Below are 16070 nucleotides of genomic sequence, written 5' to 3'. Positions count from 1 at the left end.
AGCTAAATGAAGCCTAATGGTAGTGTGAACGTAGCCTTAAAGAGGCTCTGTCACCAGATTATAAGTGCCCTATCTCCTACATAATCTGATCGGTGCTGTAATGTAGATAACAACAGTGTTTTTTATTTTGAAAAACTATCATTTTCGAACAAATTATGAACTATTTTAGATTTATACTAATTAGTTCTTAATGACCAACTGGGCGTTTTTTAACTTTTCACCAAGTGGGCGTTGTAAAGAGAAGTGTATGACACTGACCAATCAGCGTCATACACTTCTCTTCATTCATGCCCAGCTTGATTCACTGCACAGCGTGATCTCGCGAGATCACGCTGTGACGTCACTTTCTCCCACAGGTCCTTCACTGGAGCAATGGAAGAGACAACAGCTGGAGGTGATGTCTGTTGACTCTTCCATCGCTCCAGTGAAGGACCTGTGGGAGAAAGTGATGTCACAGCGTGATCTCGCGAGATCGCGCTGTGCAGTGAAACAAGCTGGGCATGAATGAAGAGAAGTGTATGACATTGATTGGTCAGCGTCATACACTTCTCTTTACAATGCCCACTTGGTAAAAAGTTAAAAAATGCCCAGTTGGTCATTAAGAACTAATTAGCATAAATCAAATCTAAAATTGTTCATAACTTGCTCAAAAATGATTGTTTTTCAAAATAAAAACCACTGCTGTTATCTACATTACAGCACCAATCAGATTATCTAGGAGATAGGGCACTTATAAACTGGTGACAGAGCCTCTTTAAGCTGGTTATACAGCTGCATGTTAGGCTGGATTCACACGAGCATGTTACGTCCGTAATGGACGGACGTATTTTGGCCGGAAGTCCCGGACCGAACACACTGCAGGGAGCCGGGCTCCTAGCATCATACTTATGTACAATGCTAGGAGTCCCTGCCTCGCTGCCGGACAACTGTCCCGTACTGTAATCATGTTTTCAGTTCGGGACAGTTGTCCGGCAGCGGGGCAGGGACTCCTAGCATCGTACATAACTATGATGCTAGGAGCCCGGCTCCCTGCAGTGTGTTCGGTCCGGGACTTCCGGCCGAAATACGTCCGTCCATTATGGATGTAATGTGCTCGTGTGAATCCAGCTTTATGGTCTGTATTACAGCCTCAACACTTGTACAACCGCAAGGTCAGACTTCCAAACTATAAGTATATATTATGAAAATAAAAAGCACAAATAATTTGACCTATTTTGAGTACTGTTTATTGGGAGCTCTGCTGGTACTATTGTTTAGAGGTGAGCACTGTGCCTGAACTGTTAATGGGGGGCAGACTGATGGCAACGTTAATAGTATTGTTAATGGAAGCACAAAGCCTGATGTTATGGGGATCAGGACTGTGTCCATCACATGACCATGGACATCATTTTATCCACTGGAAGTAAGCAATAAATGTTCCTACTGAAAAATAACAAGCAGAGATCTTGAAAACCATGAGGAGTTAATACAGAAAGAAAATTTGCATTTTTTTTGTACCTTTTAGTTATACAATGAATAATATTAATTTGCTGATACCGCACAACCCCTTTAATGACATTTGGTTGCCAATGCATAATTATTATACAGTATGGTATTCATTGTCAAGGATGTTCAGCAAAATGTGGTACCAAAATCTCATGCAATACATAATGCCAAATTTTAATTTTACTAAATGATCTTTTTATTTTTTAGTTACATGTGGAAAACCACCAGATATAGAAAATGCACAGTTGCTGGGTAACTGGGATGAAGAAACCTACCCACAAGGCCGCACAGTAAATTACAGTTGCCGTCCTGGATTTAGTTTGATTAGGAGATTTAAAAGGGTCTGCCTACAAGGAAACTGGGAGATTTTATCAAATGGGCAATGCAAAAGTAAGTTAACGGTTCAAGTAGAATGGTATCTGTTTTACCACATTGTATACTGATCACATGAGGTCTGAGATTTAGAAAGAATGTTCTTTCACCATTTACAGGACCATTATGCAGCCGCTATTCTGGAGTTCTGTAAAAAGGTGGCACTACAGAATAATACCTGTGAGTGAATGCTGTACAGGGTTAAAAGGAAAGTCTCATGTTTTACATTTTAGTTCCATTAATTACGTGTAAGTCTGAAGAAGAGAAATAATGGGGGGAATCTATTAACTTTTCTACACCACTTTTCTGTGTGCAGCTTAGCAGAATGGGTGGGGCTTGACACATTTACTATAATTTTTGCCAGAAACTGCAAGCGCCTCTTACAAATTTGCTGCATCCTTTTTTTGTGGCTATAAAATGACTTAGTAAATCTGTCCCATAGTGTTTGTTCTTTTTTTATATAATATATATATATATATTTTTTTTTTTAATAACTTCCCTGAGGCAGCTATATTGGAGGCACACACTTCCTTCCTCTATTGTCTGTATAGAGTGACAAGTGAGCTACAGAAAACAGGAAGTGTCCGACTATTGTGTTTGCTCTAGAAAGTATGAAAACTGGAATATTGAAAGTTTGTTTTATGATGTAAATAATGTTTATAATAATTTCCAAAGTTAAACTCTTGGTGACAGCCGACAAATGGGAATATGGGGAGGGCTCACTATTAAGCCCTGCCAAGCCAATAAAAATTATAATATACTGAAATACATAAGTATTGCAGTATATTGTGTGTAAAAAAAACAACTTTCAGATATTTATTTTAAAGTAATGTAAAAAAAAATTTACATAATTGGTATCGCCATGTCTGAAAAAGTAAAACTCCTGTTTTTCTGTCACCTAAACCCTATAAAAAATGGAATAAACAGTAATCAAAAAGTTGGATGTGCCCCAAAATATTTACTAATTAAAACTACAGCTCACCCCGCAAAAAAACAAGTCCTCATAACATTAAATCGATGGAAAAAGTTTTGACTGTCAGAATATGGTGACACAAATTATTTTTTTCAATACAAATCGTTTTTTTTTTTGCAATAGTGGTAAACATAAAAATACTCTATAAATTTGATATTGCTATAGTCATAGCAGAGAAAAGATAATATGTCGTTTCAACCACACAGTGAACACCATAAAGATAAAATAAAAAAAACAATGGTGGAATCGTTGTTTTTTTCCCGTTTCAACCCACAAGAATGTTGTTTTAGTTTCCCAGTACTTTATATAGTACAATAAATAGAGCCATTAAAAAATACAATTTATTCCGCAAAAAACTAGGCCCTCATACGCCTGTGTCGACAAAAAATTAAAAAAGTTATGGCTTCTGGTATGCGGGGGTGGGGGAGTGGCTATGTCTCCAAGGGGTTAAATAATATGTCATTTTCTAATGATACACTCCGTTAAAAGGGGTAATATCCTCTTATACTGTTATGGCATATGGCTAGGATATGGTAAAAAAAAATTGCATTTAATTGTGATGTGGTAAATCTTGCAAATTATCTTAATACTCCCTAGTACCACCCTAGCTAATCAGAGCACCCGCCTCAAAGGAGGTGACCCCCAATCTCCAACCTGACCCTAAAAAGCCCTTTTTTCCACCCTATACATGTAGGAGCTGATTTGGCAATATAGAGAAATAAGGGTGTGGGGAACAACCAATATAGTGAAAAAGTAGCAAATACAGTGAAGTAAAAAAATAAAAATAAAAAGAGACACAGCAAGCTAGACAGATTTGTCTACTCGTACCGTTACTTGAATTTGGTTAAGGACTTCAATTTATAATGAGAAAAATGTAATACAATATGGCAACATGCTATAAACAATTGACAGGCCGCAATTAGCATTACAACCACTGGGTGGCCACACATAAATACAAATAGCATAGACATCTCATGATAGAGTGTTGAAAATCTTGATTATTTTTAAGCTTATCATCTCGCGCCACACATTTAAAGGTATGTTGAGACAACAGGAAAGTTGAGGAAGTAAAACTATTTTTTAATAGAAAGCATTTATAAAGTTGCACCAAACACACTAAACTTTTTATTTAAAAAAAAAAAAATTCCCTTTCAAAGGTGTACTATAGCCTTTAATATTACCACCATACTGTGAATTTTACCACCAAACAGTGACCGATTAATATCACCATATTTGACTGGAAAATACCACTATGTCGTGACTGGATAATACCACCATACTGTGACTGGATATTACCACCATACTGTGACTGGATAATACCACCATACTGTGACTGGATATTACCACCATACTGTGACTGGATATTACCACCATACTGTGACTGGATAATACCACCATACTGTGACTGCATAATACCACCATACTGTGACTGGATAATACCACCATACAGTGACTGGGTAATACCACCATACTGTGACTGGATATTACCACCATACTGTGACTGGATAATACCACCATACTGTGACTGGATAATACCACCATATAGTGACTGGATAATACCACCATACAGTCACTGGATAATACCACCATACTGTGACTGGATAATACCACCATACTGTGACTGGATATTACCACCATATAGTGACTGGATAATACCACCATACAGTGACTGGATAATACCACCATACTGTGACTGGATAATACCACCATACAGTGACTGGATAATACCACCATACTGTGACTGGATATTACCAACATACTGTGACTGGATAATACCACCATACAGTGACTGGATAATACCACTATACTATGACTGGATAATACCACCATATAGTGACTGGATAATACCACCATACAGTGACTGGATAATACCACCATACTGTGACTGGATAATACCACCATGCTGTGACTGGATAATACCACCATGCTGTGGCTGGATAATACCACCATACTGTGACTGGATAATACCACCATATAGTGACTGGATAATACCACCATACAGTCACTGGATAATACCACCATACTGTGACTGGATAATACCACCATACTGTTACTGGATAACACCATTATACCATGACTGGATAATACCACCATACTGTGACTGGATAATACCACCATACTGTGACTGGATAATACCACCATACTGTGACTGGATATTACCACTATGCTGTGACTGGATAATACCACCATACTGTGACTGGATAATACCACCATACAGTCACTGGATAATACCACCATACTGTGACTGGATAATACCACCATATAGTGACTGGATAATACCACCATACAGTGACTGGATAATACCACCATACTGTGACTGGATAATACCACCATGCTGTGACTGGATAATACCACCATGCTGTGACTGGATAATATCACCATACTGTTACTGGATAACACCACCATACTGTTACTGGATAATACCACCATACTGTTACTGGATAACACCATTATACCATGACTGGATAATACCACCATACTGTGACTGGATAATACCACCATACTGTGACTGGATAATACCACCATACTGTGACTGGATAATACCACCATACAGTCACTGGATAATACCACCATACAGTCACTGGATAATACCACCATACAGTGACTGGATAATACCATCATACTGTGACTGGTTATTACCACCATACTGTGACTGGATAATACCACCATGCTGTGACTGGATAATACCACCATACAGTGACTGGATAATACCACCATGCTGTGACTGGATAATACCACCATATAGTGACTGGATAATACCACCATACAGTCACTGGACAATACCACCATACAGTGACTGGATAATACCATCATACTGTGACTGGATAATACCACCATGCTGTGACTGGATAATACCACCATGCTGTGACTGGATAATAACACCATTCAGTGATTGTATAACACCACCATACTGTGACTGGATAATACCACAATACTGTGACTGGATAATACCACTTATACTGTGACTGGATAATACCACCATACTGTGACTGGATAATACCACCATACCATGACTGGATAACACCACCATTGACCCCTAAATAAAATTCAATTAAATCAGACCACAGATCAGACAAATAAAAAAATATATAATAATCAGACCCCTCTATATACTTTCCTCTTCCCACTCCTGGCTTCTCTCTACCTTAGGGCAGCGGAGCAGGCAAGATTCTGACGCTGGCACCGCATACAATGTCCTAATGCTGGAAAGCGTCAAGACCTTGTGCTTTGGCCCCTTCTATTTTTCCTGCATAATCACCGACCTTGGCACTGGAGCTCTAATGCACAAAATAGAATTGCTCCCACTTTATATAGTGATCTATACGTCTAATAAGTATTAGTATGAGAGAATTGCTAAAATAGCAAATCTTTTTTGTACAAATGGAAGCTCAATAAATGTTCATTTTTGCTTTAAAGGGAACCTGTCACCAGCATTTCACCTATTAAACCAGCAATACCTGGTGGTAGTGGGTGAAAAATCATTTTTATGTAACCTATAATTGTCTTCTTAGTCGGCTCTGTAGCTTTAGTATTCAGTTTTTTAGTGTTTCTGCACTGTATGCTAATGAGCATAAAAGAGTCATGTCTTTATTTGAAAAGAGTCACATCTTCATTCCTCAAGCCTTACCGAGTTAACCACGCCTCTTTACTTTTGAGTGACAGCTTACTTTTGATTGACAGCATTCAGGTTGGGCCAGTTTTTGGTGGTGGGCGGGCATAAGAAGCGTAACGAACGAGATTGCCCGATTATTACCATGAAAGATGCAAAATGTTTGCAGACAGTTATTTACGGTCAGACGAGGAGTTTAAGAGCAGGGATAATGCCAATTAACTTTTGACAGCAGCGGCCAGCGAGGGGTGAGCAGAGTTCAATAGGTGAAATGCTGGTGACAGGTTCCCTTTAAGTATAGTTTAATTATAGAACAGTTTGATTGTGGTGAGGAAGTTGTACAATACATGCTAATATTATTATGGCCAAAGCTGAACATTTTGTGGTGAACAAATGCAGTTGCTGGAAAATATTAAGAACCACAAATGAACTTTGGTTACAATAATTGAGGAGAAAATCATGGAAATTAACTATTTAAGAACAAATGATCACTTGTTGTCTGTTTGAAAGCTGTTTATCTCTGTTCCTCTGTAAAATAGAACAGTTTCTGTTAATGGGATGAAAATATTCAGCTTCACCATAGGCTGCATAAAAGTAGATATTTTTCTCAGTCTGGAGCGAGTCTCCTTAGTGCTGCCATCTAGGGGCTATTAATGAAAACTGCAGTATTTGATAATTTTATATGAACAGGCATGATGAAGTGGAAAAGAAAATGCAAAAAAGTTTAAAAACAAGAGTAAATATTTGATGATCATGTCTGTGTAAGGCTCAGTTCACACAGACGTTTTTTTTTTGCAAGCAGAAGAATCTGCCTCAAAATTCCTTCAGGAATTTGAAGGCAGATTTTGACGTGCCAGCAAATTGTTGCCGTTTTTTGCAGCATTCTTTGGCCATGGCCATTGAGCGGCATGGACAAAAAACACAGCGAAAAACACTTTCTCTTTTTTTTAAATCAATGGGAGGCGGTTTCGAACATTTTTTGCCGCTGATTCCAGCGTGGTTTCCGCATCAAAATCAGCATGAAAAAATTCTGTGTGAGCTAAAAAGTCACCCAGAACGCAGATGGCAAATTAATACATTTCCAAATTTGCCATGAGAAGAATGAAAAGCATAAATGACTAGATCAAGGTGGTGATCCTTTTGGACACAGTGTGCCCAAATTTGAGATAATTTTTCTACGCAATTCTCTTGAACATCTGTGAAGTATTGAATATCTGTGAAGTTGAACTGCAGCCTGGACGCTGTTTTCCTCTTCATGGTCGGAGAGCTGCTGGAACACAGATAGGTAGAACGTGGTTTAGGGGCCCCATTCTAGAGATAGGTGCATGTCCCAGTGGTGAGACGCGCATCTATCTGACATTTTTGACATATCCTGTGGATATATCATAAATGTCCTTGATGGGAAAAACCCCTTTAAGTAAGTCGGAGAAGTTCTTTTCAAAACTTACCATTGCAAAGAGTCGACTGCGCTCCAGACTGGCCGACGTGGTAGCATCATCATCAATACCGGCTAACATCACACAACTCACCAAAAAGAAGCAGTTCCAGCCATCACATTAGGAGTTCATTAAATGTTTGACTAAATATAGCAGGGTAATTTTTAAGTTGATTATTTTGTATGGCCCCCGAATGATGTTATAAATATCCAAATGGCCCTTGGCAGAAAAAAAGTTCCCCACTTCTGTACTAAGGTACCAATAAGGCTCGGGCTACATTTCGACAGTAATTTATGGTAGAATGTGGCATAATCGTGGTCGTGATTAACCCCAATTATTCCCAATGGGGAAGAAAATTGCAAGCAACCTTGTGACTATTACAAACATTTTTACATAATGTACCCACAATAATAATTTGAAGCACCTGCCCAGGGTGACAACCTCGTAAAACTGATAGCCATGGACCCAAATATTTCCCCCATAACAGTGACAGCCACACAACCCAAATAACAGTGGCAGCCACGAATCCCCAAATCTAGCTTGTTGAATGACTAATTTTTATTTTTTTTACTCCTAACAGAGAGATCTTGTGGTCAACCTGGAGATATCCCATTTGGCACATTTAAACAAACAAATGGGCATGAGTTTGTATTTGGAGCCGTGGTGGAATACTCTTGTGATGAGGGGTATGTATAAACAATTGCTTTAAGATTTGAAGAGCAGTTTAATTATTTTTAAAGTTGGCTTTAACTCGTAGCTAAACTTACACCTTGTGTCATCTCATTGCTTCATATGATATACTTAGCAGACACAGGTGGACACTTTTATTTATTTTCCATACAAACTGAAAAGCAGATAACAAAAAACTGTAAACATTTAGCCAAAACTGGAATATCCTATTTATTCTTGTAAAAATATTATTTTTATAATTGCCCCAGATTGGGCACTACTAATCAAAAGATCTGCGGATAACACATTCGTAAAGATATAATTTATATAGTAGTATAACTTAAGAAAATGAAGGACATAGATTCAGTGGAAGAATGGTTTCACATAGCTGTAATATGGCTACGTTTCAGTGTCCGTATTATGGTACCCTTCCGAGGTTCTACTAAACTGAACTTAAACCTTTAAACATAGATCGTTTAGCCGTGTCAAACTGCCCATATTCTTTATTTCCCCATGCCAGGACAACGTTCTGATGTAGAAGTGTCTTCAAAAGCTTTCCTGAGATTAGGATTAGAGCGGTCCATCCCCTAAAATAACGTGCAGTGATTCCAATCATCAACGTTAAACTCCACTCAGGTGTCATTAAAGAATCACATGGGTCAGTCTCATACCTGTACTTTTTTTGCTGATTCTGTTACTAGATATTAGATCCACCACACTGTGGCCGTTGTATAGCTACAGTGGCACACTGAATCAGGCACCGGTGGCACACTTTCTCTACTAGACGCCTAATTCTTATGGAGAACCAACCCACAACAAATATGATCGACTAAGGCACACATTCAAAGAAAGATAGATACAAACAATTCTTTATTGAGATAAAAACATGAGACGAATAAAAATGGAAATAGAGGATGAGTCACACAGTAAAAAGGACGTCTAATCAATCAAGAATATCAGGTATGGATATTGTGTCCACATGTAGGCAGTATACAAATATTATAGTAATGGAAATACGTGCATGTAATCGCATAAGAAACTGTATCTAATGAAAAGCAGCACGAATTCAAGCAAGGTACATCAAATGACAACAGCACAATATCAAAAAAGTGAAATCAGGTACCGGTAGCTGTGGTGATTGTCAAGTAAGTATATGACGTCAGTAACAGTCACACATAGTTACACAGGTGGTATGAACCAAATTATGCAAAAAGTGTGCTTGAAATCAGAAGATGACCAGCAAGAAGTGAGCACAATAGAGCTATGACTGCTACACAGGACAGAAAAAGTAAAGCAACATACCAGTGGACATGATGTAACCAGGGATTAGACGTCCCAACCCGACGCGCGTTTCGGCGATTGCCTTCGTCCGGGGTCTGCCTAATTCTTATGGCAGAACTGTGTGCATGAGGTTGTACGGCAGCGCACGTCGTACCCTGCGGCTTCATGCTGAGGACACTAAGGGACTCCATGTGCCGCCTTGTGGCACTCCATCGCATGGTGTATGTCCAAGGTATTCTTCCCAGGAAGCATTTGATCCTAGAATATCTCAATCTCCATGGGTGCCCCATTATAGCTTCGTACAACACAGGGATGTAATAAGACCGTGTGTATGAGTTCTGAGAAAAATAATTTTCTCTTTTTGTCACGTAGTGGTTTTACTGATTAATTTTTATAGGTAGTCACATTTTCTAAAGCTTGGCAGTAAAAACCTTATACATAAACAATCATCAAGGTTTTTAAAATCCTATGAAAATAGTTTTGACCTTTGCTGTAATAGAGTTGTAATTTTGAAATCTATGAGTCAGTGAAATAAATAAATCAATGCCAATATGAATCCAAAAACTAGGATTATTCCTAGCAACTGACAATTTTGCTTTCAATCGGCTCTGTCATCGTACTGTGGTGTTCTGTTTAAGGGTAGCATAGTATGGGGACAGCCAGATCTCCACATAAGTCTCCTTCCACCCACCCCACCTCTCTCAAGAGTGACTGACAGCCACCACGTATCTGGCTGTATATACATGACAGCCATCAATCACTGGTGGGAGAAGGCCGGAAGAATCGAGAGGAAAACTCCCCTCATGAACATAGTACACATTTACAATATTTTGAATGCCGTTTGGGCTGATTGTACAGTGGATCTGTTCACATACTATGCTAGCCTCAAATAGGTTGGCATAGTATGGTAACAGATTTGCTTTAAATAGCTTTATTTAAATGAAACATAGCAGTGACCGCAATGTAGACAAATTACCCGAGATACTTCTAAATATCAATGATAGGGCCTCATAACTCCTGTAACATTTCTAACATAGTTATCTCTATGTCAATGACATTAATCTCTGCCATTACTTAAAGTGGTTTTCCACTTTCTGACAAGTCATGACCTATCCACTGGATAGGTCATCTGTATATGATCGGTGCGTGTCAGACCCCTGGACCCCGCACCGATCCCCCACTCCGGCTGCCTCCGTGCGCCGGACGATGTTGCCGGAAGCAGATGGCTACGGTCAAAATATAGCAGGCCGAGCTGCAGTATTGCAGCTCTGCTCCTATTCAAGTGAATAGGAGCAGAGCTGCAGTTCTGCCAAACGGTCGCTCTCCTTTTACCGGAGCCATCTGCTTCCGGCTCCAAATACTGCATCTCTTTCCAAACATCTGGTGCCCGGAGGCAGCCGGAGTTGCGGATCGGTGCGGGGTCCGGATGTCGGACACGCACCGATCATATACTGATGACCTATCCGGTGGATAGGTCATCACTTTTAAGAAAGTGGACAACCCCTTAATACTTGGACCATTATAATTTCCGAAATCAGTCCTACATGAATTCGTTCCATGTGGGTTTTCGTGTAGGAGTACGCATGCACCACAGGGTAAAATATTAAAGTACACATCCTAACTTTACTTCCATTTACTGAATGTGTTTTCAAACCAGGTATCAGATGGTGAGCAAACATAAAATACGAACATGCGCTGCACAGGGTTGGACAAATCAACCTCCTCACTGTGAAGGTAACTATTAATAACCAATTTATATGCTTTATTTCATACCTCAATGAGTAAATTATCGAGGACCCAGATCCAGGTCAGAGTTTTCTATGATGGATTTTCATTTCATTTGTAACCTATGTATACTGGCCTCTTTTTTGAGTGGACAACCCCTCTAGAACCTAGGCTCCCAAGCTGTAGCATCTAAAGGGGTAAATGCCACTGCATGGCTGGGTTCCCCCATTGTGTTGCGGTTTTTCAGACAGAATTTCTGCTACGTAAAGCAGCGTTGGGGAAAAAAAAAAGTTCATACTTACCCCCTCCTTCTCTCTTGCGCGTAGTTCAGCCTCCTAAGATGATGTTGCAGGCCATGTGAATGCTGCAGCCTGTAATTGGCTGTAGCGGTCACATGGGATGACACGTCATCCCAAGAGGTCGGACTGCAGGAAGAATGAAAGAGTTCTGGGTAAGTATGATTTTTTTTTTTGCTCCTGTTTTGATTTTTGTGGGGGAATTGCTGCGATTCCGTCGCAAAAGTTGCAACCCATGGCTTTCTGTTGCGGGTTTTGCATCCCTATTGAATTCAATGGGGAAAACCCGCAACAGAAAGGCAACGAAAAAACAGCATAAATTGAGATTCTGCTGATTTAAATTCCATACCGCAGGTCAATTTATTAATGTTTACGCTGCGTTCTTTTCTGCAGCGTTGGCATAAGATTTTCTAAATCTCATGCACTTTGCTGCTTCTGTAAATGCTGCGGAATTTAAGCGCAGACTTCCGTTGCGGAAATTATGCAGTATTTACGCTACATGGGAACCCGGCCTAAAAAAATTTTTATGCCATTTGCAATGCAGTTTTTGAGCCAAACCCTGGAGTGAATCCAAAAGAGAGGAGAAGAAGAAGTTTTTTCGCTATACTTTTCATTATTTTGGAATCCAATCCTGTCTTTGGCTACAAAACTGCAACAAGAATTGTACAAAAAAAACTGCACGTGTGAATTCAACCTAAAGGTAAACAATATGGACTTAAATACACGACTTAGCAGCTGACAAGCACAAAAACTTCATACCTGTACATCCTGTAATGATAAATGGTGCGGTACAGTATGCTTTGGACAATCTAAAAAGAGAAAGAAGACCGAGAGTTTTCATCTATCCCAGCTCGTGACGTAAACAGGCACTAAAGGGGTTTTCCAGCTTCTGACAACTGATGACCTATCCACCGGATAGGTCATCAGTACATGATCTGTGGGGGTTCGACACCCGGGTCCCCACACAGATCAACTGGTTCGGTGCCTCTGTGCAGCGGACGTACAAGCTGGAAGCAGATGGCTCCGGCCATGGAATAGCAGTCCGAGCTGCAGCTCTGCTCCTATTCAAGTGAATAGGAGCAGACCTGCAGTTCTGCAGCACGGCCGCTATGCTATGTACGGAGCCAACTGCTTCCGGGCTCTGTACATAGCATTATGAGCCCTAACATCAGGTGCCCGCATGCCACCGGAGTGGCTCATCGGTTCGGGGTCCGGGTGTCGGATCCGCACCGATGACATACTGATGACCTATCCGGTGGATTGGTCATCAGTTGTCAGAAGGTGGAAACCCCCTTTAAGAGTTCTCTATAATGCAAAAAAAAAAGGTTCCTCATCATGACATAACAACTGAATTCAATCTCCTGATTTAACACACTTGCATGTTTTCTCCTGCTGTTTTTCTGGCAGAAAAATGCATCAGAACTATTTGACACAATAGTGAATATGGATTAATTAAATTCTGTTTCACACTATGCATGATCCACCTTTCTGTGGTGTCTATGTGGCATTTCCTCCATTTACTTCAGTGGATAAAAGGCACAGAAAAAAAAACATATATGTAAAAACTCTTGTCCATAGAAGGTATGGAGAGGGGATATTCCTATCTTTCTGCAGACACCTGCCTTCTATTACAGTGCAATGTATGCAAAACGAGATTTCATTTTTTAAGAGCCCTCTAATGGGATGAAAATTTTAGGCCTTGTTCACACAGTGCATTTTTTTGTATTTAAGCCAAAACCAAGATTAAAAAAGCCCTTTCACTGTGGTGCTACTTGTTTCATTACAGCTCGCCTCTGTCCACCAGTGAGGGATGACAGTGTAAGAGTCCTGTCTAATGTGAATGATGATGAATTTTCCATGGGCCTCGTTATAACCTTACAATGCAAAAATCCGAAACATAGGCTTAGGGGGCCATCTAAAATTTATTGTACTGAAAATGGAACATGGAATATGGATCCTCCAACTTGTAAAGGTGATGTAATCCTTAAGAACATAGTAGGCAGAAACTTTATTGCCCTAATTTGAAAATGTTTGGAAACTTTCTTGATGTTCAAGACAAAGAAAAATGTTTTTTTTGTCTGGTAAACTCAAATATGGAATAAAAATGAAAATAATCTTATGGATAAAGATTTTATTGTTTTTCAGCATTTGTGCACATATTTAATATGGTGACCTGGGCATATTTAGAGTAGATTGAGTAGGTTATTATCCTATATTGTAATAATGTTGCCATCGGTAGGTTATTACGGATTTAGTGCTTTGACATTTCAATCACTTTGTGGTTGCTCATACTGTTAAGACACCGCATACCTAACGGTTGCAGCTTAAAGTAAAGGTTCACTTTTTCCACATTACAATTGTAATTATATACAGCAATTCCCTTATAAAGTGTATCTGAACTGCTTCTCCACATGGGGGAACAATTCATTAATACTGAGTAGTGTCTTTTCGAGCTATTATTCCATAAGTCTTTGAGCAAAATAAAGGTTGTCACTAAAGGCATTCTATTCTGGTGGCCTAACTATACAGGGTGCAGACGCACCTGGACTCTAAGAAAGACCAGAGACGATCATGCAGCCACTCTGCCAAATAAGAGAATAATATTTATCTCTGTACTGTGACATCACTGTGTGCATTATACTTGTGTTATGATACCATGTTCATTATACCTGTTTTTATCACTATGTTTATTATACTACTCAATACGCTTCACTCTATTGGCCTTAAGGACACTGCTCTCTCTTGGTTTTCTTCCTATCTCTTTGTTCAGTGTGTCATTTGCTGGTTCTACTACTTCTCCTCTTCTTCTTGCTATCGGTGGTTCCTCAGGTATCAGTCCTAGGTCCTCTCCTCTTTTCTCTCTACACAGCCCCTATTGGACAAACTATCAGCAAATTTGGCACCCAATTATATACCTCTTTCTGGGACATCACCCCCACTATAATAGAAAACACCAGTGATTGTCCGCTGTCTCTAGCATCATGTCTTCTCTATCTGAAAATTAATCTGTAAGCAACTGAGCTCCTTATGTTTCCACCATCTACCAACCTACCTAAATCTCATGTCTTCATCTCGGTGTGTGGTACTACCATAACTCCTAGGCCTGTTGACTTGGAGTTATGTTTGACTCCGATCTTTCATTTACTCCTTAAATTCAGTCACTTGCCTGCCCCTGTCACCTTCACCTCAAAAACATCTCAGGAATCAACACTTTTCTTACTGTGGAAACCGTCTTGAGTACTGTAACTCATTGCTAATCGGTCTTCCCCGCACTAAACTCTCCCCTTTCCAATCTATTCTGAATGCAGCAGTCAGGCTCATCTTTCGGACTTACCTCTACACCGATGCCTGTACCCTGTGTCAGTCACTTCACCGGTGGTCCATTAACTTTAGAATCCAATTTACACTTATTAGCCTCACCCACAAAGCTCTCCACAGTGCTGCACCTCCTTTCCTCTCCTCCCTCATCTCTGTCCACCACCCTACAGAGGTCAGATCAGGTAGAGCTAGCAATTTTCTGACAACTACAGCAATGCATAATAAAAACAAAATGCAAAACCGACTTCCTAATAGACAGTGCCTGCTTACAGACTAAGTTGCCTGAGTTGCATGTCAGTTCTTATATTGTTTTTATGTATTTTGCTACAGGGTTATGCACTTTACAGGAAAGTGACATGAGGAAAAACAATATACGACAAAATGATGATCGAGTACTACATATTGAAGACAATGCAGATGTTCAGTTTGAATGTGTTTCTGGATATAATATATCTGATCCAGCAAAGCTAAGAATACAATGTAACAGCGGTATTCTGACATATCCCACCTGCGACAAGACAGGTAAGAACAAATAATTTTACCTTTGCTGAATGACTTGCACTGGTCATATTATATGGAAATGGAAACTCACCATTGATTAATGGAAGATAGTTGATTTTCATTACTATAGAAGGTGTCACAGTGTGGTTTGGGTCTATATGCAGCTCACTAATCTTATTTGTGTGGTTCCTTTAACATTCGAATCCCATGACTCTCAAGTGGCCTGGTCTGGACTCCTGGCACCGTCCACATCTGTCTTTATGGAAACAGTCAAACATAGTACCCTTTTGACTGTTAGATTTCTCCAGATTGATTAAGTAGGACAGCAGAGATTGATACAGGAAGATTTGGTTACATGAAAGAATCTGCTTGCTGGCTGCATAAATATAAATGACTGAAGTGGA

At 39.7% G+C, this 16070-nt stretch overlaps 1 protein-coding gene across 1 annotated transcript in view; it reads left to right on the top strand.

Moving 5' to 3' along the window:
* The window catches only part of LOC142657901 (complement factor H-like), a 55341-nt gene that overhangs the window by 9559 nt on the left and 29712 nt on the right, over positions 1-16070 (top strand). The window contains exons 2-6 of the mRNA XM_075833424.1: positions 1693-1875; positions 8457-8562; positions 11484-11560; positions 13634-13819; positions 15496-15687. Coding sequence (XP_075689539.1) covers positions 1693-1875; positions 8457-8562; positions 11484-11560; positions 13634-13819; positions 15496-15687 — 744 coding nt within the window. The remainder of the gene's footprint in view (positions 1-1692; positions 1876-8456; positions 8563-11483; positions 11561-13633; positions 13820-15495; positions 15688-16070) is intronic.

Source organism: Rhinoderma darwinii, chromosome 7 (assembly GCF_050947455.1).
Source record: "Rhinoderma darwinii isolate aRhiDar2 chromosome 7, aRhiDar2.hap1, whole genome shotgun sequence".
NCBI lineage: Eukaryota > Metazoa > Chordata > Amphibia > Anura > Rhinodermatidae > Rhinoderma > Rhinoderma darwinii.
This window is presented reverse-complemented; position numbering and strand designations above follow the sequence as displayed.